At 37.3% G+C, this 25,860-nt stretch overlaps 1 protein-coding gene across 1 annotated transcript in view; it reads left to right on the top strand.

The window, feature by feature from the left end:
• Window positions 1-1,422: 1,422 nt before the first annotated feature.
• Window positions 1,423-25,860, top strand: part of LOC150085599 (condensin-2 complex subunit D3-like) — a 154,505-nt gene continuing 130,067 nt past the window's right edge. The window contains exon 1 of the mRNA XM_090374612.1: window positions 1,423-3,279. Coding sequence (XP_090230738.1) covers window positions 1,423-3,279 — 1,857 coding nt within the window. The remainder of the gene's footprint in view (window positions 3,280-25,860) is intronic.

Raw genomic sequence — 25,860 nt, 5'->3', positions numbered from 1 at the left:
ATTCGGTAAAGAACAAAATTCTATTTAGCGAATTCTAAAAAAATTCGATAAAGCGAAAACATTTATCGCTAAATAGAAAAATTCGCTATAAAGAAATTTGTTAAACAGAGGTCCGACTGTACTTATTATTTATATGATTTTACCAATTATCGAAAAAATGGCGCGTAGCCAATGAAATTTGCCACAAACACCGAAAACCTAGCTACGCCTCTGTTTGCAGATGATACAAAAGTCCGCACGGTCTTTATTGATAGTAATGGTACTACTGCAACAGGATTTAGAATATTTGCGTAGATGGGCTTTGTAGTTGCAATTGAAGTTCAATCTTGATAAATGCAAAGTAATGAATACGGGTAGAAGTAACCACAGTGAAATGTACCAAATGTGTGGTACATTTTACTACACTTAGGGTGGTAAAAATGAAAAGGACTTGGGAGTAATTGTGCAGTCAGGTGAAAAATTTTCCGAACAAGGCTGCCAGAGCAGCATTGCTCAGAAATTGACAGTACCATTGTCAATGATATACAGGAATTTTGGTAGTATGGAAAAAAAGAGGCGATTATCCCATTATATAAGGCAGTAGTGAGATCACGCCTTGAGTACTGCGTACAGGTCTGGATGCCTCATTTTAGGTAGCAAATAGTGTTGCTTGATCGTGTACAGAGAAGGCCAATAAGATTGATTAAGGGAGGGAAGATTTAAGCCTTTCTTACTAAGAAAGGCTTAAATTCTGCCAATTGCAGCGGCTGGAGACTAGGCACCTGCGAGGTGGTCTGATTGAGGTGTAGAAAGTCTTGAATGGGTTGAGAATGTTGAATTCTGATAGGATTCTTCAGCTTGCTGAGATTAAGAACCTAAGGGGGCATAAATTGAAATTGAGGAAAGACAGCTAGAACAGATGTGCAGAAATCTGTTGGCGTGGAAGTTAATAACTTAAATAAATTCTAGGAGGAACTGCACAAACTTTTAGAGAGAATGGACGTGTGAAATTTTTTTTTTTTTTTTTTTGGCTGATGCTACATAAGCTCATACGCTTGCTTTCTGCCATTTATTATTACTATCACTATCCCTCGCCATCTGTTTTGCTCCTGTTTCCGTACACTGTAAACGATGCTTATTTTCTAACAATGTCAAAACCAGTTACTTTTTTACTCTTTCCTAAACGTTGGCATTTATGTGTCGAGATTTGGAATTAATGTTTACGGAACTGATTTTAAAAGTCTTTTTTTTTTTTTTTTTTGTTATTTTAAAAATCATTGAGTATTTTTTACTGTCTCGTTTGATTTGAAACGTTTTCTAATCTACGATGGCATAGGGAAGAATGGAAGTGTGAATTGGGGAAAGAAATGTTTGTTTTAAATGAAAACGAAGGTTTATTGATGGCGGCTTTATTTAATTTTGCTCAATGTGTGGGTTAATAAAATGGAATATTTTGATAATACCGTGAAACGCGCTATTGAGACTTTTCTGAAGTTACCCGTGAATGACTTAGATGAAACGTGTTGTGAAGAAATCTGGAAAAATTGCTTTACAGATTTTGAAAATAGTATTTTACCAGCTCAAAGTGATTTTGGTGATGATTATCTTGACAGTTTAAAAGTACTGTTGTGTGAAGCCGTCTCTGTTTGTGAATTATTAGTGAATAATAAAAAAACTTCAGACAGACTTGTTGAAGAAGCAGTAACAAATGTTAATGGAGGTGAACCAGAAATTGTGGTAAATTATGTTTCATTTGTGGATTCAGATTCTTATTCTGATTTGTGGACGATTTTATTAGAAAATGGCATTCAAAGTAAGCACCTTCTTGTGTTCTTGTACCTATTTTTAGAACGCGGGAAAAAAAATTCAGCTACTTTACTGGAAAAAGAAGTTGGAATGTGTTGCGCGTGGTTGTATTTTAACATGATAATAATACCTGGAAGTGCTGCTTTCAGGGTGTATCAACCAAATCTTTTTGAGGTTGCTGTGAACTCATTAAAATTGCCTGAAGTACGAACATTGTCAAAGAGACGGCCTCTCTCTTCTTTAAAAACATGTACCAGTACTACCAAACGCCTTCGTAGAGAAGATGCAGAACCACAAATGGAATGTTTAGAGGACAATTTAGATGATGGGCAAGACGAAATTGATGACGATAGTGTAATATTTGAGTTGCGTGATATTCAGAAATTACTTTCCTACTTGCCTTCTGTATTGAAAGCCTTAATCGCAGTTTTAGAGGCAGTTTCCCTCAAGAATGAAAATTGTTTACGTGAACAGACTATTCAAAGGTTAGTTGAATTCACATCATTCGAATCTGAACACGCTGATCTACCCTTTAATATAGACATAGAAGATTGCTTGAGAGTTAGCAAGAAACGAAGTAAATATTTCATTATTGCCATCCTTTCCTACAAGGCTCTATTACTCATATGTAAATCCATACATGGAAATTCTCATCACAATTATTGTACTGTATTTAAGTACTTAATACCTAGTATATTACTTCATCATGTTGGATACCATCAGGCAATAACTCGTAATATGCAAAATGTTAAAGACCATAGTGTATCATTTATATGTTACATTTTGGAGATTAACAGTGAGGGAGCATTAAAAAGTGCATACATTCTTGTTCAACAGTTATGTGCCCAAGTTACTGATAAAGCAGAATTTCGGGTTAAAGTTGCTGTGTCAGTTTGTCGGATTTTAAGTTTTTTTCCTGTAAAACTTTATGCAAAAATTTTAGAGTGGTTGCATAGATTTGTACATCATGTTAAAGTGCAGCACAGAGTGTTTGGACTTGAAGTATTTTCTCAGTTGCTGTTACAGCCTGAAAGAAATTGTATTGAAGAATTGCCTACAGACTTAATTTCATGTCTGTCACATGTCAATATTATTTATTCTATTTTGGAAAGATGCCTTGATAAGTCACCATCTGTTCGAACTAAGGCTCTGGGCATTATTGCTTCGTCTGCAGAAATCATCTTAGAATGTATGGATGTATGCAACATATCTGCTTCTGATGGCATAGTAATGAAAGAAAGGAATGCAGACTCCAGTGTGGATTTAATGAAAACTTATAATTGTAAATTTAATGAAGTGCCAAGAAATTCAGAAAATGCTGGTCCAATGGAGGTGATATCTCACAATTTTTGTAAAGTATTTTATGGAAAAATGTTAAACATTTTACACAGTAGAGTAAGAGATATGAAAGTGAATTCCAGAAAGGCAGCTTTACATGCATTGGAGAGATTTGTCTGTTTGAAGCAATTATTTCTTACTAGTTATAATGTAAAAGTAAGTTTTTCGTTATATTTTATGTAGATTAAAATCATTTTAAAATGTGCCAATTTAGCATGTAGATCAATATGAAGTTCATTGTAATCTTGGTTATTTTTAGGAATTTTTCACTCAGTACCAAGTTTGACTTGGCAAGCTCGATACTGAAAAAGAAAAATTATAAAAAAACAAATTTAAATAAATATATAAAGTTATTATTTATTTAAATAAATAAAAACATAAAGTGAATAATTTTGTTTTTAGCATTAGAGGGATATGATGCAAAAAAACAAGTTTATATGGCATCAGCCAAAAAAAAAAAAAAACTTACCCATTTTACCCATCCATTGACTCCAAATGTTTATCTTCTGCCTTGAATTTATTTAAATTGTTGACCTCCACTACAACAGATGGAAGTTTGTTCCAACTATCAATTGCCCGCTTGCTAAAGGCAAATTTCTGGACATATGTTCTACGATTGTCTCTCCTCAATTTGAATTTATGTCCCCTGAGCAAGAGTAATTGAGTAATCTGAGCAAGAGGTAAGAATCCCATCAGCATTGAGATTGCTCAAACCAAGGCCTTATACACTTCAGTTAGATCACCTCGAAGGTGCCTAGTCTCCAGACACTGCAATCTGCAAAATTTAAGCCTATCTTTGTAGAAGTAATCCTTTGATCCCCTCACCAACCTCATTGCCCTTCTCTGTACTTGTTCCAGCAGCTCTACATCCTTCCTAAAATGAGGCCAACAGACCTGTATGCAGTACACAAGATGTGGCCTGACCATTGTCTTATACAAAGGGAAAATCACCTCCTTATCCCTGCTAGCAAAATTCCAGTATATCATTGACGAGACACCATAAGCTGCTCTTGCAGCCACTCTGCACTGCTCAGAAAATTTCATATCTGACTAAAAAATTACCCCCAGGTCCTTTTCAGTCTCTACTACCCTGAGTGTGGTACCACCCAGTTAGCATTAGTAGAGGCATATGATGCAAGAAAGCAAGCTTATATAGCATCAGCCAAAAAAAAAAAAAAAACCTGCTCCCATTTCACCCCTCCGTTCATTCCAAATACCTGTCCATCTCAGCCTTAAATTTATTTAGGCTATCAACATCCACAACAAAGGATGGAAGTCTGTTCCACTAACCAACTACCTGCTGGCTAAAGGCAAACTTCCACACATCTATCCTACATCTGTCTTTCCTCAATTTGAATCTATCCCCTATCAGGTGATTATTCTGAGCAAGAGGAACAATCCCATCAGCATTGAGCATGCTCAAACCATCCAAGGCTTTATACACCTCAATCAGATCACCTTGCAGGTGCCTAGTCTCCAGACACTAATTTGCAAAACTTAAGCCTTTCTTCATAAGAGCAACCCTTTCTTCCATTCACTAACCTTGTTGCCCTTCTCTGCCCTCACTCCAACAGCTCTACATCCTTCTTAATCCCACTGTAAATCCCACTGCCTTATACAAGGAGATAATCACTTCCTTATCCTTGCTAGAAAAATTCCTGTATATCATTGACAAGACACTATGAGCTACTCTTGCAGACCATCTGCACTGCTCAGAAAACTTTGTATCTGGTACTTTACTCTGAGGTTACTGCTACCCATGTGCGGTACTTTACATTTGCTAATGTTAAAGTTCAGTTGCCACCTTCCAGCCCATCTGCTCAACTTTTCCAGATCCTCTGGCAGTAGTGGACTATTATTACTGTCATTAACAGCCCTGGCAACCTTCGTATCGTCTGCAAACTTAAACATTAATCCTAATATACCTTCATCAATAACATTGGGCCCAACACCGAACTCTGGGGGACTCCACTAATAGCATTAGTGCACGAAGAGTAGTGTCCATTGATTACCACTCTCTGTCTTCTCGTACTCAACCACCCTTTTATCCATTGTGGCTACTTGCTATTAATGCAGTACTCAGTTTGTATAGTAGTAATGCCATACTTCAATTTGTATAGTAGTCTTCCATGTGCAACAGTATCAAAAGGTTTCCTAAAATCAAAGTATATGATATAAAAATTATTTTTTGCATCCAGTTATTTTGTGACCGCATCGTAATATCCAGTCAGATTTGCCAGACAGGACTTCTCCTTCACAAACCCTTGCTGTGTCTGAACTACAACTGCAGTCTTGTCTAGATGATCCTGCATTGCTTCTTTAACCAGTGACTCTATCATTTTCCCTGGAACAGAAGTTAAACTAATAGGTCTGTAATTGCTCCTGTCACCCTTTCATCCCCTCCCCCCTTTGTGAATTGGAATTTGCAGTTGTTACCACTGTATACAATTTAAAAAATCTCAGAGACCACTGTAGTCACCCTTATGAAAGCAGAAATCTTTCCCGTTTCCCCTGATGGTAGTTACATCTTTAAGTAAATCCCACATTAGTACACTGTGATTACTGTCACCTAGTTGTTCCTTTATCTCAGTTTCTTAATGTATGAAGATCAAGAGTGTTATTCTCTTTGGTTGCCTCTCATACATGCTGCTGCAGGAAACAAGTAATCCACAAAAGTCTTGCTAGTGTGTGTGACCAACCCACAACTTCCATTCTATATCTTGGAAGTTAAAATCCTCCATTATAAGACAATCTGATTTTCTGCCCCACTGTATTTCTCTGCATTAGTATTAGCATTAGTAGAGGAATTTGATGCAAGAAAGCAAGCTTATGCAGCATCAGCCAAAAAAAAAAAAAAACCCACTACCTGTCCAGCTGAGCCTTAAACTTATTTAGGCTATCAACCTCCACTACAAGGGATGGAAGTCTGTTCCACCAACCAACCACCCGCTGGCTAAAGGCAAATTTCCGCACGTCTGTCCTGCATCTGTCTTTCCTCAATTTGAATTTATGCCCTCTCAGGTGATTTTTCTGAGCTAGAGGAAGAATCCCATCAGCATTGAGCATGCTTAAACCATTCAAGGCTTTATACACCTCTATCAGATCACCTCGCTGGTGCCTAGTCTCCAGACACTGTAATTTGCAAAACTTAAGCCTTTCTTCGTAAGAGCACCCCTTTGTTCCATTCACTAATCTTGTTGCCCTTCTCTGTACTTCCAGCAGCTCTACATCCTTCTTGAAATGAGGCCTCTAGACCTGTATACAGTACTCTAGGTGTGGCCTGACCATTGCCTTATACAATGGAATAATCACCTCTGTACAGCTGTTCATTGTATTCATCAGTCATTAGCCTTATCACACACTAGTACACTCATTTTTGCTTTCCCAGTGCTTATGTCACACTAAACTGACTCCACCCATGTCAACTGGATATGCTTTCTTAGATTTTGTTTCTTAACTAACACCATCACTCCTCCTCACTTTATATCTTGTCTATCCTATCTGTACATTAAAAAGTAAGATATTACATCAGTCTTTTTCGTGGAATGCTTCCAGTCAATTCTCTCCCATATGTGATGAAAAAACGAATTGATGAATTCCCTCACTCATAGAGATACGACCAAATCCGATGTGCAGTGGAATTGAAAGCCAAGAGCCCCAACTCAACCCCGAAACACATCAAACCGCTGCAGCAAGACCATAAGTGCGAGAAGACATTGTGTCAGAATCAATAGTTAAAACTGCTTCCGATAATAAATAATTAAAATCACAATTTAAAAAATTAAAAACTATTAAAATTAAATTGATTAAAAGTTACAATTTGGATGAATACTCAAATTAAACGAAATGCACAGCTGTTTCCTTTCCTTAAGAAGACCACACTTTTTGGTTGATCACCGTGTTCACAGGATGGGAATATTGCGAAGCGTTTGTGTGTGTATTTGACTCTGAAATATAGAGAGATTATTTATATTGGCGCTTGCTCAAAAAAGACCAGAAATCCAAAATTAGATAAGTCGCACATGGATAGAATTTTCGTGTAGTTTCATTTCAAGCATTTCAGCAATCAATAATTTTATGTAATTGTGTTGTATATTTAAAATTACCGCGTCTTTGAATAGGAATACGTGACGATCATTGACCGTATGAAAGGCCAACTCTGACGTGTTTGTGCGTGATGTGCGGACAGAAGCAGCATGTTGCTTAATACGTAAATCTGACGTGCAATGAGTGGAACCCTCGTATGAAGAATTACACTGGCTACACGAAATCTTGTACACAAGATCATTTGCCGAGCAAGAAGGAAGAATTGTGTGATTTTTTTAAATATATATTGGAGCTTCTGCATGGGCCTGGCTATAATATTGAATTCAATATTTCTAAAGAGTTTATTAAGCTGCCTGTACCATTGTTCAATGTACAATATGGAAATAGTGTGTTTTATTGGTTTTAATAATTGGTATTATTAATTTATTGGTATTAATAATACCAATAAAATATGTTGATATAAAATATTTTTATTGTCTACATATGAGGAACTCATTCCTGAAGTTATGCCGTGTATTTTTGAGACGCTGTATATTTTTTGCTATACCTTAGCTACCAAATTCAAGATATATGCTATCAAGTTATGCTATATATATTACGTAACGATCACAATGTTAAATTAGTTATATCCTTAGCTAAATACAAAAGATATATGGCCAAAAAGTGATTAAAATCTTCAAAATACTTTTATTCATTTAAATTCAATTACATTTTTAAATTGAATTTAAGTAAACACATAAAGAAATAATGAATAAATAAGTACATGAAAGATTTTCTTTCTGGAATTTTTTTGTTTATTGGTAGTGAATGATGCATGAATGCACACTTATACAGCATCAGCAAAAAAAGAGAAAAAAACTTCCCCCATCACCTGTCTATTTCCTACAATAGAATATCTAGTTTTTACTTGAAATTATTCTAACTGTTCACATCCACAACAAAACATGGAAGTTTGTTCTGATAATCAGCCACCTGCAAATTAAAGTCAAACATCTATTCTGCAACCATCCTTCCTCAGTTTCAATTTATGTCCCCTCATGTTTGTATTCTGAGCAAGAGGAAGAATCTCAACATCATTGAGCTTGCTCAATCAATTCAAAGCTTTAAATGTCTCAGTCAGATCATCTTGCTGGTGCCAGTTCACCAAATGCTGCAATTTGCAGAACTGAAGACCTTTTTCGTAAGAGAACCCTGTGGTTCCATCACCAATCTCGTTGCCCTTCTCTGCACCCATTCCAGCAGCCCTACACTCTTCCATTGCCTTATACAATAGGATAATCACTGCTTTATACCTACCAGCAGAAATCTTGTATATCGTTGACAAAACCCTATGAGCTGTAATGCTCAGAGAACTTCATATCTGACTGCAAAATTACTTCCAACTCTTTCATTTTCCACTATGCCGAGTGTAGTACCACACAACATCATTTAGCTTTTTATTAGAGTTTCATTAACTTGCATTCCTTTCCCTGAAGAATTCAACATGTGTGAATGTAGATGCAGAATTTAAGAAACACTGTTTAAGAAGTACTGCTTTTTTAAAAAATATTTTTATGTTTTATGATATTCAGATACAGTGGATGCCACTTATTATTATCATTAGCCATATAGTGCAAGGAAGCCTGAAGCTTTTACTGCACCAGCCAAAAAAAAATGTCTGTGAGAGAGAGAGAACAAGAACAGGAGTCGGAAGTAGAAGAATCACCAAGAAAGAGAAGGATGATGATATCCAGCTCAGGATCCTGGGTATGCCAAGCTGATACTCACTAGATGTGAGCCCTTGGGGCAAAAAAAATTGTGATCACTTCGAGATGAAGCTCAGTTGATAATAATAACCAAAGAAATGAGAATGTGGCTGTTCAGTGCTGTTTCTTGATGCAGAGTTGAAAAAAGTGTGGAAGAGGACAGAAAGAAAATATGAAAATCAAGCAATAAAAATAGCTCAATTTGACTGTCCACAATTTCTTTGAGAAAGTCATCAACAAAAATGAATCTGCTATAATTTCTGGAAATCCATACAAACCATTAAATTCATATAAATAAGGTGCCTCCGTAGCCAGGTGGGAAGGAGCAGCAGCGCATAGCACATGCTTCTTGATTAGACCAGGGTTCGAGCCCGTCACCACCAAATATGGAGGATGCGGAAAGGTCGGGGAATGACCACCGCATATCCCGGAGCAATATGGCCTTAGTTGCTAATGCTCCTAAAAACCAAAATAACTAACTAACTAACTCATATAAATAAAATATTAAAAATAAGAATTAGAAGAGTTAATGCTCTACTATAAAACAGATGGGTAGGAGTACAGTTACAGTACTGTACTTTCTATCACAGAGTAACAACACTGACAGCCATACTAAACTGAACAACTCAACACCAGTAAGGTGCACAGTGTGTCAGAGTTTCACTTCTACTGCACTGTGTAAACTGTGATAAGGCAAAATAGCAGTAACAAACTGAATTACTGATTACAATTAATGATTAGGACTTCATAAAAGTGATAACATTATCCACGATTACAATAACTGTACACTGTATTTTTAAAAATATGCAAATTCAATATTTTGACCATTTAATTAATGGGTCACCAAACCGTGGTGATAGATCACCTATTGACATGCAGTTCGTAGGTTGCTAATCATTGATTTGTATGACTCAAAGAGTTATGTTTTTCTGTTCTGTGGAAAATAATGGAGTTGATGGTTAAAGAAGCATTGAAGGAATATCTAGACAAGACTGCAGTTATAGTTCAAACACAGCATGGATTTGTTAAGGGGAATTCTTGTCTGACCAATTTGATTGGATTCTATTTGAAGTTAAACATACGAAAGGCGCCTGGGGTGGATGGGATCTATCCAGTTATATTAAAGGAGGTGGCAAAGTAACTAAGCAAACCCTTAGCCATAATTATGAGAGCATCTTTGGACTCAGGGGAGTTCCCCATGGACCGGAGATGTGCCAATGTATCCCCAATTCACAAAGTGGGGGGATTGATGGGTGACATGAGTAATTACAGACCAGTTAGTTTAACTTCTGTTCTGGATAAAATAATAGAGTCACTGGTTAAATATGCATTGCAGGATCATCTAGACAAGACTGCAGCAATAATTAAGACACAGCATGGGTTTGTTAAGGGAAAGTCTTGTCTGACAAATTTGGTTGGTTACTATGATGTGGTTACAAAGGAACTGGATGAAAAAATAAATTTGATATCATATACTTGGATTTTAGGAAAGCTTTTGACACTGTTGTGCACAGAAGACTACTGTACAAATTGGAGCAAAATGGTATTAAGGGTAAGTTGCCACAATGGATAAAAGGGTGGTTGAGTGGGAGAAGACAGAGTGGTAATCAGTGGGTGCTGTACTTCGTGGACTAATGTTATTAGTGGAGTCCCACAGGGTTCAGTGTTGGTCAGTGTTGGACCCACTGTTGTTTTGTATATTTATCAATGATATTGATGAAGGTATATCAGGCTTAGTGTCGAAGTTTGCAGATGATACAAAGGTTGGCAGGGTTGTTAATGACACTAATGGCAGTGTGCTACTGCAACAGGATCTAGAAAATTTCGGCAGATGGGCTGAGAAGTGACAACTGAAGTTAACATTGACAAATGCAGAGTACTGCATATGGGTAGAAGTAACCCCAGAGGAACGTACCAACTGTGTGGTACTACACTTAGGGTAGTAGAAAATGAAAAAGACCTGGGAGTAATTGTGCAGTCAGATATGAAGTTTTCTGAGCAATGCAGACAGCCTGCCAGAGCAGGTCAAGGGATTTTGTCAATGATATACAGGAATTTTGCTATAAGGGAAAAGGAGGTGATTATCCCTTTGTATAAGGCAATGGTCAGGCCACACCTTGAGTACTGCGTACAGGTCTGGTGGCCTCATTTTAGGAAGGAAGTAGATTTGCTTGAGCGTGTACAGAGAAGGGCAACAAGATTGCATTAGCATTAGCATTAGTAGAGGCATTTGATGCAAGAAAGCAAGCTTATGCAGCATCAGCCAAAAAAAAAAAAAAAAAACCCACTTCCACTTCACCCCTCTGTTCGTTCAAAATACCTGTCCAGCTGAGCCTTAAACTTGTTTAGGCTATCAACCTCCACCACAAGGGATGGCAGTCTGTTCCACCAACCAACCACCTGCTGGCTAAAGGCAAATTTCCGCACGTCTATCCTACATCTGTCTTTCCTCAATTTGAATTTATGCCCTCTCAGGTGATTTTTCTGAGCTAGAGGAAGAATCCCATCAGCATTGAGCATGCTTAAACCATTCAAGGCTTTATACACCTCTATCAGATCACCTCGCTGGTGCCTAGTCTCCAGACACTGTAATTTGCAAAACTTAAGCCTTTCTTCGTAAGAGCACCCCTTTGTTCCATTCACTAATCTTGTTGCCCTTCTCTGTACTCGTTCCAGCAGCTCTACATCCTTCTTGAAATGAGGCCTCCAGACCTGTATACAGTACTCTAGGTGTGGCCTGACCATTGCCTTATACAAGGGAATAATCACCTCCTTATCCCTGCTGGAAAAATTCCTGTATATCATTGACAATACTCCATGAGCTACTCTTGCAGCCCGTCTGCACTGCTCAGAGAACTTCATATCTGCCTGCACAATCACCCCCAAGTCCCTTTCATTCTCTACCACTGTCAGTGTAGTACCACAGAGTTGATACGTTGCTCTGGGGTTGCTGTTTCCCATGTGTAGTACTTTACATTTGTCAATGTTAAACTTCATTTGCCACCTCTCAGCCCATCTGCTCAACCTTTCCAGATCCTGTTGCAGCAGCATAGTGTCAGTAGTGTCCTTGACAACCCTGCCAACCTTTGTATCATCTGCAAACTTGGACATTAAGCTTGACATACCATCATCAATATCATTTATAAATACAGAAAACAACAATGGACCCAACACTGAGCCCTGAGGGACTCCACTAATAACATTAGTCCACGATGAGCAGTGTCCATTGATTACCACTCTCTGTCTTCTCCCCCTCAACCACCCCTTTATCCATAGCAGCAATTTGCCTCCAATGTCACACTGCTCCAATTTGTGTAGCAGTATTCCATGTGCAACAGTATCAAAAGCCTTTCTAAGATCCAAGTATATAATATCAAAGTTATTCCCTGCATCCAGTTCTTTTGTGACTGCATCATAGTATCCAATCAAGTTGGTCAGGCAAGACTTCCCCTTAACAAAACCATGCTGTGTCTGAGCTATAACTGAAGTCTTGTCTAAATGATCCTGCAGTGCTTCTTTAACCAGTGCCTCCATTAATTTTCCTGGAACAGAAGTTAAGCTCACAGGTCTATAATTACTTGTGTCAGCCTTTGATCCTCCTTTGTGAATTGGGGTCACATTTGTACATTTCCAGTCTATGGGTACCTCCCCTGAGTCCAAGGAAGCTCTCATAATTATGGCTAAGGGTTTGCTTACTTCCTTTGCTGCCTCCTTTAATATAACTGGATAGATCCCATCCACCCCGGGTGCCTTTCTTGTGTTTATCTTCAACAGTTTCTCCTCCACTTTACTCCCAGTTATTTCAAGATTCTGTAGCTTACTGCTAGAGTTGAATACACCTCTGGCATTCCCTTTGCTGAATAACTCCTCATGTGTGAATGTCGATGCAAAATATTCATTTAGTTTGTTAGCTACCTGAGCAGGATCATCAACAGTTGACCCATCAATATCAAGTGGACCAATCTGATTCATCCCCTTCCTTCTAGAGTTTACATAAGTAAAGAACTCTTTGCTGTTTTTCTTTGCATCCCTTGCCAAGGATTTCTCGTAATCTGCCTTTGCCTGCCTAACCTCCTTTGTAACTTGGTTGCATATCAACTTGTATTTGTCATAGGCTTCTGTGTCATGTGTTAATTTGTAAGTATCCCATGCATTTTTCTTCTCTGCCATATGCCTCATATCACCTATTGGTGAGGGGAATGAAGGGATCCTCTTACTAAAAGAGGCTTAGTTCTGCAAATTGCAGTGTCTGATACTAGGCACCTGTGAGGTGATCTGATTGACATTTATAAGTAAGGTTTGTGTTTGTTTGTGCAGGCTCAATGCTGATGGGATTCTTTCTCTTACTCAGATTCTGCACCTGAGGGAGAATAAATTCAAATTGAGGAAAGACCATTGTAGAATAGATGTGCAGAAATTTGCCTTTAGCCAGCAGATGGTTGATTGTTGGAACAAGCTTCCATCTGTCATGGAAGTTGACAGCTTAAATAAATTCAAGGCAGTAGTAGACAAACTTTTGGAGTGAATGGAAGGGGTTTTTTTTTTTTTTTTTTTGGTTGATGTTGTATAATCTTGCTTTCTTGCATCTTATGCCTCTGATAATGCTAATATTTGTCAGTTCTTGGCTTTCATGTGCATTTTTATTGCATACATAGTCTTATATAATTTCTGATTTTTGCTAGAATATTTATTATTGTAATAAAACTTTGATTTAAAACGTGAATTCGAGTAATTACTTGGTTTTTCCATATTTTATTGAACCTAATTGTCATCAAAAATTTTTGCGAAAAATGTTTTTTATTGGAATACCGGTATCCCGGTTTCATAAATTAAAAATACCGAAATACTGGTATTGTGAGCCCTAGTATGGATAGCCTGTGTGAAATGACTGGGAGTGAGTTATTATATGTAGATGGGCAGACAAATAAATAATAGTTACTGGATTTCTATTGATCTTGTTTTAATGAAATTTGGATGAGAACAAATTTTTTAATAGGCACATACATAAAATTACATGAAAATCAAACTGCAGTGAGCAGAGTTATTACACAAGGACAGATGGATATCATGGTGAAGACGATAGGATCATTACCATATTGAATGAAATTTAAAATTTGTGCATGCACATATATTTCTACTTACTATATTTATAAATATTTTATTAAAAAACTTTAAAGAAATGCATATGTTTGATGCAATTCACTTTCATTTTAAAATTTTTTTTAAAATTTATTTCAAATTTGGTATGAGATGAAGAGAGTGAAATTTGATTGTTACTCATGTTGCTAATTCTCTATTCAGAGTGATAATTAGTTTCTATGTTTTTTTTTTTTTTTTTAAATGGATATTTCAAATAAATCTTTCAAAAAGATTAGTTTATAAGTTATAAATAAAAACAGCCTTCTGAATTGTTTCTGATGTTTATAAATAGCTGTTTTTAACTCAGGTCTTCTTGGTGAGTATGGACATGGAAAACCTAGGATAATTAGTTGAACTAATTCTTTCTTTTCATTTTAGACTTAGTTCCTTCTTCTTGTGGAGAATACCCATTTCTTTTCATGCTTCACTTTTCTTTCCTCTCACTAATTCCCCCCCCCCCTTCAAGTTTATTTTAAAGCCATTTATAACAAAATCAAAAAAAGGGGGTTGATAAAAAATTTTGCTATATCCATTATAAAAATAACTTCAGCAAAATAATTGGAATTATAAACTTATAGCATTATGGAAAAAAAAAGTGATAAAACAAACGGAGGATCATGTAAACATAATTGGAATGTTCAAACTCACCTATTTTTTAAGTTAAGTATTAAAATTATTTTTTCTTTCTCACTGCACCTTACGATCAAATTTTCATTTGATTTTAAGGTGTAGTTTGGCTCACCATTCTTCATTTGCATGACTCATACCATCAAAATCTCAAAAAAATGCATGTATGAGATTACTTCTGCAGCCTGAAATCATTTTCTTTTAGAACTTTAGCAGTGATTTCAACATCTATATATAAACAGATTAGAAACAAGTTTTCTGAAGTACAAAGGTCCTTTAACATTACTACCACCTAAATGTGAGAGAACCCATTTTTGAAATGTTTAAAAAATCAACATTCTGACATCCCCAGCATTCCGAAAATTTGTACATAATGGTTGAAAATTAAAAGTTTGGAATTCGTTGTTAAAAGCGAACATTTTTGTGCTGAGCTGTAAATCAGAACAAATCTTAAAATTTTATAAAACATTTATTCATGTGCATAAACTGACATCACAAGCAAACAAAAAAACAAATATAACTTGTGCCAAGTTCATAAACAAAAGCAAAGTATTACTGCACTGCCAAGCTCTCAGTATGCCAGTACTAAGTAACTGGAAATTTTATGCGACTGTATGTTTAGAGCACTTGTTGGTTGACTACTTAAGAATGACCACTTGTGCATGTTATGGCATAGTGCTTGGGTGCATTTTGAATGCAGATATGTATTGCAGCACATCACTCCTAGTGCCGTTTCACACTTATATTCATAAAGGCAGTGAAAATATCAGAGTAGTACTACTGTTCATGGTAGACACTTTCATCCCACAGGTCTTCTTCAGTAACTGCATCATCATATGTTATTTAATTTCCAGTTGTGTGTAAAAACCAGCTTCTAAAAACAGGTTTTCACCATAGGTACTTTGCAATCTACACAGACTCAATGGCCATCTTTGATTGTGAGTCTTTGCCAGATTCAGAAGTAGGCACTCTACACTCATGAGCCAAAACATTATGACCATCTGCCTAATAGCATGTTGGACCACCATTTGCTATGATAACTGCTTGCACCCATCATGGCAGTGAATCCACAAGACCTCGGAAGGTGTCCTCAGATATCCTGGACCAACTGGACAGAAGGATGTACTGGATTTTGGCAACAGAGTAAGGGACTGGCAAATGCTGAATTCACTGCATCCTACAAATGTTCGATATTGATGTCAGGAGGACACACAAAATGCTAGAATATGATTATCCAAGTTATTGAAATGAATATGATTATTCCAAGTTATTGAAATGCTTGGACATGAATCAAGCATCAGACTAGGTGACTCTTTTCCAGTTATCCAATGACCAGGAAAGGTGCTCCTGGTGCCTTTTGATGACAGCCAGTCAACGTGGGCATATGAACAGGTTGCCTACTCCATAGACCTATCCCCAAGAGCGTCCTCTGGATGGTGTGTCCAGAAATGTTTTGCTGTGTATCCTAGTTGTGTAGTCTTTCATTAAGTGAGGGATCGTGAGTTGGTTGTTGCCGCAGATAGCATGTGCCAACCACCATGCAATTCGACTGTCAACCAGTGGTGGTTGTCTCCCTGTCCCAGCATGTTGATTAGTTGTGTGTCCCCCTTTGGACCATTCCCACCACACCTTTACAGTGGCAGCCTTCAGAGCCAGCAACCAGAGGCATTATCAGCTGTTTAACTGATAATGCCTCTGATTACTAAGAGGCTGGTCCCTGCCTTCCTAGCACTGCAAATCATTCCCCATTTAAACTCTGCCAAGGTCTTCCCTTTCCTCATTGCATGGGCTTTGTATTGACGAACTGACAGACACCACCCATGCTGTCACTATCTGTACTACCATTCACTCTTGGTTGCTGTGGGATGCGTACAGTCATGTGGACATGGAGACAATGTTGCTCATAATGTTTTGGTTTATGGGTGTTTTACATGTCTTTGGTAACAGCATTTAAATCTTACTATTATGTTTTGGTTTTTTTGCTGAATCTTTTTGAGGTGGTGTTTCTTGAAGGGGGACTTTTAATTTAACTGCAGTAAACATACAAAGAACACATTATTGCTGTATAGTTGTTAAGCATGAGCAAAACTTTTCATTTGCAGCCATTTTCAATTAAATTTTGCTAGCCATTCACTGAATATATGTGTTGTTATTGTAATATGTAATGGAAAGTCTAATCAAATCAATTTCCTTAATCCAACAAGGCTTTGCTGATTTACACCTGACAAGTAGTTTTCTTTTATGAATTTTCTTTCTTCCTTGAATTTATTTGACCTATCAACTTCGACAAACCATCCATTGTTTGTTTGTATGCTTCAGTCTTTGCACACCTTTCTCCTCAGAAACAGTCTTAGAAGGCTAGTGATAAAATAACCCTATTTTGTTAATGTTATACATTTTCATTAAAGTACTTAGATGCATTCACAATATGAAATCTACTCATTAGTGGCTGCAACAGCTTCGCAGTATATTGTACTGATCTATGAATCATTGAAACCAGCAAATCTCTGGTTCGGAGTTTTCATATCCTTAAAATTCTTTTTTGTAATCTTCTGCTTGTAAAATTGGTTCACTCGTGCTATTAGGTTTTGACTCCTTGCTGCTGAGAACCACTGCAGAAGAGCTTCTTTACCATCATGATACAAAACAATGCACATCTTTCTAATGTTAGCATCTTTAGATTTAGCTAGTTCAAGCAAAATTGTATGAAATCTTTGTAATTATTGTTGAAAAGTAGTTAGATCAAATTTCTGTATTCTTTTGACATATCAGCCTTTTTTCCTGGCCTTTATTACATTTCACTATTATTTTTGCTTTTTCTACCATACTTAAAACTGTGTTTGAGGCATTAGCAGTGGTAAATATGCAAGAAAGATAAGCTTATACAGCATCAGCCAAAAAAAAGACTCCTCCCATTTCACCTATTCATTCCCTGTAATAGTTTGTCTAGTTCTTCCTTGAATTTATTTGAACTATCAACTTCCACAACAACTGATGGAAGTTTGTTTCAATTTTACAATCAACCACCCATTGGCTAAAAGCAAACTTCTGCACATCTATTCTGCAACCATCCTTGCTCAGTTTGAATTTGTGTCCCCTCGTGTGTGGTCTGAGCAAGACCACACACACACACGAGGTCTTGTAAAAACTTTCTGTAATCAGAAAAAGCAAATAACTAGTGTGTATAGGTATTAAATTGCGGGATACAGTTTGAATCCCTTGCTACATTCCAATCTGTACATAGTGTTTCACGTGGCACACACATTAATTCAATTTCTGTCAAATGAAATTAAACCTTTTTTGTTATACCCATAAATTTGCTAGAAACAACTTTGTTATAAATGGATTCAGTTGTAATATGAAATAATATATTCAGATTAAATAATTAATGGGTATTTAACCATAATATATATTATGGTTAAATATCTATTAACATAAAATATATATCAAGGCAATCTTATACCATGCAGATTGGATAAAACAACTTAGTTTTTTTGTTGATACTGATATTATTTACAAGCACAATAGCAACACCAAATTGTTATCTGGGGATGTTTCAGGATTTTTTTTTTTTTCAAATGCTGTCATCAGATCTAAATGAGGCTAAGTAAGAAAGGATCTCACTCACAGGACACCACTGGCCAGATTCCAGTGTGCATTAGACAAGTTACCTGTGCACTGATTATTAAACAGTGTGATTATTTGTGCTACATATGTAAAACCATAATGTGCTATAAATTTGTGGTTCGGACACAGCATCGTATTCCTTTGTGACCATATCTAAATATCCAATAAAACCTGTCTTGTCTGACAGGTTTTATTGGATATTTAGATGTGGTCACAAAGGAATACGATGTAAAGAATAATTTTGTTTTCATATACTTGGATTTTAGGAAAGTTTTTTTGATACCGTGGGACATTGATTGGATCAATGTCCCACAGTATCAGATTGCAAAAATTGGATCAGTATGGCATTAAGGGCAAGTTGGTACAATGGGTAAAAGGGTGGTTGAGTGGGAGAAGGTAGAGAGTGGTTATCAATGGACACTGCTCTTCATGGACTAATGTTATTGTGTCACCCACGGTTTGGTGTCGGGCCCATTGTTGTTTTCGGTATTATCAGTGATATTGATGAAGGTTTATCAGGGTTAATGTCTAAGTTTGCAGATGATACAGAGGTTGGCAGGATTGTTATTGACAGTAATGATAGTATGCTACTGCAACAGGATCTAGAAAAGTTGAGCAGATGGGCTGAGAGATTACAACTGAAGTTTAACATTGAAAAATGTGAAGTACTGCATACGGGTAGCAGTAACTCCAGAGTATTGTATCAACTGGGTGGTACTACACTCAGGGTAGTGGAGAATGAAAAAGATCTGGGAGTAATTGTGCAGTCAGATATGAAGTTTTCTGAACGGTGCAAAAGGCTGCAAGAGTAGCTCCATGGTGTCTTGTCAATGATATACAGAAATTTTGCTAGCAGGAATAAGGGGGTGATTGACTCATTGTATAAGGCAATGGTCAGGCCACACCTTGAGTACTGATACAGGTCTGGAGGCCTGCAAGGTGATCTAATTGAGATGTATAAGGCCATGAATGGATTGAGCAGGCTCAATGCTAATGGCGTTCTTCTTGCTCAGATTACTCACCTGAGTGGGCATCAATTCAAATTGAAGAAAGACAATCGTGGAATAGATGCGTGGAAATTTGCTTTTAGCCAGCGGGTGGTTGATATTTGGAACAAACTTCCATCTGTCATAGTGGAGGTCAGCAACTTAAATAAGTTCAAGACAGAGCTGGACAAACAATTGCAGTCACTGGATGGGTGAAATGGGAAAGGTTATTTTATTTTTATTTTTTTTGGCTGAATCTATATAATCTTATTTTCTTGTAAATAGGCCTTGCTAATGCTAAGTCTGTTATGCCTTCATCAATATAATTAATAAATGTTGAAAAATAACAATGGGCTCAGCACCAAATCAAACCAAATAATGTGGACTCTGTTAATAACATTGATCCAAGAAGAGCTGTGACCATTGATAAATGTTGTCTTCTCATGCTCAACCATTCCTGTATCCCTCAAAGTAAATTGCTCTTGTTGCCCTACTTCACCAGTTTGTATAGTAATCTTTTATGTGGAACAGTGTTAAAAGCTTTTCTGAAATCTAAGGGTATAGTATCAGAATTATTTTTTTGCATCCAGTTTCTTTGGTACTGGACCATGGGTATCCATAAGAGTGGTTAGTCAAGATCTCTTCCTTAACAGATCCATTCTATTCTTGCCATATAACTGTATTCTCATGGTGTTGCATTAGTTTTTTGACTAATAAAGCAGGTCTAATCACTTATTTCACTTTTTGATTCCTCCCCCCCCCCACCAAATTTGGGATACATTCATACATTTCCAGTCCTTGGGGGATTCACCTGAATCAAGGGTGCTCTTCTAATTATGGCTGACCTCTTTGTTGCTTCTCTTAATATAATTAGATAGTTCTGATTTGTCCCAGGTGTCTTATTTACATATATCATCAACAATTTTTCTTGCTCTCAGCTATCAAAAATCATTTAGCTTCACGTAATTTGATATACTTCCAGCATTCCCATCCCTAAAAAGCTCCTTGTGTGAATGTAGATGTGAATTAAGTATTCACTTTGTTATCAATCTGAGCAGGATCATTAAGTGTTATACGATTCATATCTACTGGAGCAATATGATTCACCACTTTCATTTTAGTATTTATATAAGTAAAGAAGAGTTGCATGTATACATTCACGAAGAAATGCAAGTCGTGCATGGGCAGAATTACCAGTGCTAGGTGTATAGTAAATAAATTTGATGAATTTGAAGTGCTGGTCAAGATATCAAAGGTGGATATTGTTGGGACATTAGAGACGTGATGTTACACGGATATAAAGAATCGAAAATTGGAGTTTGGGGAGTACGTGTACAGAAAGAATAGATAGGATAGGAAAGGAGGAGGGGTTATGCTGCTAGTTAAGAAACACATAAAAATCTAAGGCAGTCCATCCAGTTACATGAGTGGACAGTGCAATGTTAAGTCAGTTTGGTGTGACATAAGCACTGTAAAATAAAAATGAGAGTAGGGGTGTGTTATAGGCCTTATGACTCAGATGAGTACAGTGAACAACTGGACAGAGAAATAGAGTGGGCAGTAAATAAGAATTTCTTATAATGGGTGTTTTTAACTTCCCAGATATTGACTGGAACTTGTGGATTGGTCACTCTCTCACATTTGGGAAATAAGAAAAAAAATGCAGGTTTAGGTTTTTACCCTTTGCTTTTTCAAAATCAAGAGTAGGAGACCGGCAGAATTGCTTAACAAGTACAGGTCACTGTTGAAAAAAAGCCGTGAAATAGGGTTGAATTTGAAAGTGTCTGCAATTCTACCCAGACACGATACGAGGGAGTATATGATGAGAGCCTTGTTGATCAATTCGCAACTGGAAAGATTGTGCAAGGCTCAAGGGGTAGAATTTTTTTCAGCCTGGACTGTACTTGTTAACAGGAGAGATTGCTTCTACAGGGATGGGATACACTTAAATAGAAAGGGTGCAAGAATATTTGCTGATGCTATCAAGGCAGTGTTAGGTGGGACGGAAAACTGCTAGCTTGGGGGGAGACAAAGACGAATAGATTAACAGTAGCCACTGGCAGAGGTGAAAGAGATTCTTGCACTGCTTCTATTGGAATGAGTAGAAGCCTGAAAAACAAGATGCAGGATATTTCAGAGACTGCTGGGAGTCATTGCGGTACAAGTAAACACATGGGTTGTGTTAGGGTAGCTAAGAATAGAAATAGGTGCATGTATCCTTGCGTGTACACCAATGCTAGGAGTTTAGTAAATAAATTTGATGAATTTGAGGTATTGCTCAAAACATCAAAGGCAGATATTGTTGGGATATCAAAGACGTGGTGTCACACAGATATAAGGAATGCAGAACTCGAATTTGGGGAGTACAACGTCTACAGAAAGGATAGACTGGATAGGAAGGGAGGAGGGGTTATGCTATTAGTTAAGAAATACATAAAATCCAAGGAAGTGAAGCCAGTGGACATCACTGGACAGTGCAGTGTCGAGTCAGTTTGGTGTGACATAAGCATTGGGAGATCAAAATTGAGAGTAGGAGTGTGCTATAGGCCTAATGACTCTGATGAGTATAATAAGAAACTGTACAGGGAAATAGAGTGGGCCAGTAAATCAGAGTCTTATAATGGGAGATTTTAATTTCCCAGATATTGACTGGAATTTGGGGGCTGGTCACTCACACACTAACAAGGCTTTTGTGGATTTATTGGATGATTGTTTTCTACATCAGCATGTTCGGGAGGCAACTAGAGGAAGTAATACTCTTGATTTGATTATCAGCAGTGATTCTTCATGCATTAGGAATCTGAAGATAAATGAACCACTAGTTGGCAGTGATCACAGTGTGCTGAAGTGGGATTTACTCAAAGAGGTAACTACCATTAGGGGTAAAGGGAAGAGTTATTGCTTTCATAAAGGCGACTATGGTGGACTGAGACAGTATTTAAATTCTATACAGTGGGACCAACTGATGATGTTACCAACAGCAAATGCAAAATGGGAAGCATTCAAAGAACTTATCTTGGAAGCTACTAGGCTTTACATACCAACTAAGAAATATTGTTCAAGGTTTAGGCCTAAATGGATGTCAGATGAACTGATGAGGCATATGGTAGAGAAGAAACTTGCATGGGATACATACAAATTAACATGTGACACAGAAGCCTATGATAGATACAAGTTGATCTGTAACCAAGTTACAAAGGAGGTTAGGCAGGCGAAGGTAGATTACGAGAAATCTTTGGCAAAGGATGTAAAGAAAAACAGCAAAGAGTTCTTTACTTATGTAAACTCAAGAAGGAACGGGATGAATCAGATTGGTCCACTTGATATTGATGGGTCAACTGTTGATGATCTTGCTCAGGTAGCTAACAAACTAAATGAATATTTTGCATCGACATTCACACATGAGCAGTTATTTAGCGAGGGGAAAGCCAGAGGTGTATTCAACTCTAGCAGTAAGCTAGAGAATCTTGTAATAACTGAGAGTAAAGTGGAGGAGAAATTGTTGAAGATAAACACAAGAAAGGCACCCAGGGTGGATGGGATCTATCCAGTTATATTAAAGGAGGCAACAAAGGAAGTAAGCAAACCCTTAGCCATAATTATGAGAGCTTCCTTGGACTCAGCAGAGGTACCCACAGACTGGAGAAGTGCAAATGTCACCCCAATTCACAAAGGAGGATCAAAGGCTGACACAAGTAATTATAGACCTGTGAGTTTAACTTCTGTTCCAGGAAAATTAATGGAGGCACTAGTTAAAGAAGCACTGCAGGATCATTTAGACAAGACTTCAGCTATAGCTCGGACACAGCATGGTTTTGTTAAGGGGAAGTCATGCCTGACCAATTTGATTGGATACTATGATGCAGTCACAAAGAAACTGGATGCAGGGAATAACTTTGATATTATATACTTGGATCTTAGAAAGGCTTTTGATACAGTTGCACATGGAAGACTGCTGCACAAATTAGAGAAGTGTGGCATTGGAGGCAAATTGCTGCTGTGGATAAAGGAGTGGTTGAGGGGGAGAAGACAGAGAGTGGTAATCAATGGATACTGCTCGTCGTGGACTAATGTTATTAGTGGAGTCCCTCAGGGCTCAGTGTTGGGTCCATTATTGTTTTCTGTATTCATAAATGATATTGATGAGGGTGTATCAAGCTTAATGTCGAAGTTTGCAGACGATACAAAGGTAGGCAGGGTTGTCAAGGACACTATTGACACTATGCTGCTGCAACAGGATATGGAAAGGTTGAGCAAATGGGCTGAGAGGTGGCAAATTAAGTTTAAAATTGACAAATGTAAAGTACTACACATGGGAAACAGCAACCCCAGAGCAACATATCAACTCTGTGGTACTACACTGACAGTGGTAGAGAATGAAAGGGACCTGGGAGTGGTTGTGCAGGCAGATATGAAGTTCTCTGAGCAGTGCAGACATGCTGCAAGAGTAGCTAATGGTGTATTTTCAATGATATATAGGAATTTTTCTAGAAGCGATAAGGAGATGATTATTCCCTTGTATAAGGCAATGGTCAGGCCACACCTAGAGTACTGTATACAGGTCTGGAGACCTCATTTCAAGAAGGATGTAGAGCTGCTGGAACGAGTACGGAGAAGGGCAACAAGATTAGTGAATGGAACAAAGGGGTGCTCTTACGAAGAAAGGCTTAAGTTTTGCAAATTACAGTGTCTGGAGACTAGGCACCAGCAAGGTGATCTGATAGAGGTGTATAAAGCTTTGAATGGTTTGAGCATGCTCAATGCTGATGGGATTCTTCCTCTCACTCAGAATAATCACCTGAGAGGGCATAAATTCAAATTGAGGAAAGACAGATGTAGGATAGACGTGGGGAAATTTGCCTTTAGCCAGCAGGTGGTTGGTTTGTGGAACAGACTTCCATCCCTTGTCGTGTAAGTTGATAGCCTAAATAAGTTTAAGGCTCAGCTGGACAGGTATTTTGAATGAACAGAAGGGTGAAGTGGAAGTGTCTTTTTTTTTTTTTTTTTTGGCTGATGCTGCATAAGCTTGCTTTCTTGCATCAACTGCCTCTACTAATGCTAATGCTAATTTGAATGATTAAGTGTGTTTGAGTGTTTATGAGAAATTACAAATCACAGAAGTAGACAGAGTTAAGAAAAAGGATATTGCTGAAAGTTTTTTTTGAATACCAGTGAACACTCTTTCAACAATTCTCTAACCTAGGGTTTGATTACAAACAAGCAGAGAATGTGAGCTGTGATAGGAAAATTTAAACTGTGTTTGAAGAGATTGAAGATGCCATGTTTAAATGGATCATCATCAGGGACAAAATTCTCCCTATATCTAGTTTAATCATTAAAGAAAAAAGCTTTTGAATCTGCAGAAGCACTGAATTATCCAAACTTTCAAGCCTACTTCTGCTGGCTGGACAATTTTCAGCCAATGCATGGTTTAGTCCACAAAGTAATATGCAACAAAAGTGCTGACAATAAGGTGGAAGCCTATACATTATGGAAATTGAATATTTTGGTAAAACTGCTTGAGCAGTATTGATGGTAATGACATTTTCAGTGCTGATGAAATGAATATGTTTTTCGTGCGTTTACATAATAAAACTTTTATCATTTAAAAGTGGTGCATTTTCTATGTTTTGGTGGAAAATGCAACAAAGGACAAATAACAGTAATTGTTGTTTCCAGTTTAACTAGCAGTAAAAAGGTTAAACTTTCTGTAATCAGAAAAGCAAATAACTAGTGTGTATTAGTATTAAATTGCTGGATACAGATTGATTAAAAAAAAAATAATAAAGTTTCCAAGCCTGGCTACACAGTGTATCTGCAGAAGCCATTACCCATTTTTTGCCCTGTGTGCCGAGCATGGTGATCAAGTGATTCTCTAAGTGAATTATAGAGCATTTCCTCAAAACTACAGTTCTTGTTCGTTAAAAGGTCTTCTTGTGTTCACATTAATTAATAATAAATTTAGTCTTATGAATTGTAAGTAAATTTCAGAAAAGAAAATCACTTTTCTTTTTTCCCCTTTAAATTGACACTAACATTTTTACTGCTTGGTCACTCTAGTGGCATTGCTCCTGCCTCCCCATGGCTGGGCTGGAAACCTGAGATAAGAAATCCACTCTCCCAGTTGAAAGGAGCAAAGATGGACAATAATGTATTTCTACCTTTAGAGCCATGAAGCCCAAGACCTGACTGATACTGAAAATGACTTTCTCCACCCAAGAAGTTGAAAACAACACCTCAAGAAGTGATAAGAGCCTCTGGATAAATTATCTCCCTTCTTTATGCAGAACTGTATTGAGCCTGCCTCAGGTTCACTGAAAACAATAAGGTGACTCTAGGTCTGATGATCTCATGGGATAGATTACTCACTCCCAACATTATGTAAGGCTTTTAAGCTACTACCTTTGGCTCAAACTCAATAAAAGCTACCCATCTTGCCACCTTAAACTCCCCAAAGGGAGTAATAACAGAATTGGATTTATTAACTATATTGGAGCAGGGCTATGTGAACAAAGAATCATTCAAGCAAGGAGAATCACGACTTGAAAAGATAGTAGTCTTGTTTC

The sequence above is a fragment of the Mastigoproctus giganteus genome, chromosome 5 (genome assembly GCF_048544385.1).
Source record: "Mastigoproctus giganteus isolate SK-2022 chromosome 5, ASM4854438v1, whole genome shotgun sequence".
Taxonomy (NCBI): Eukaryota; Metazoa; Arthropoda; class Arachnida; order Uropygi; family Thelyphonidae; genus Mastigoproctus; species Mastigoproctus giganteus.
This window is presented reverse-complemented; position numbering and strand designations above follow the sequence as displayed.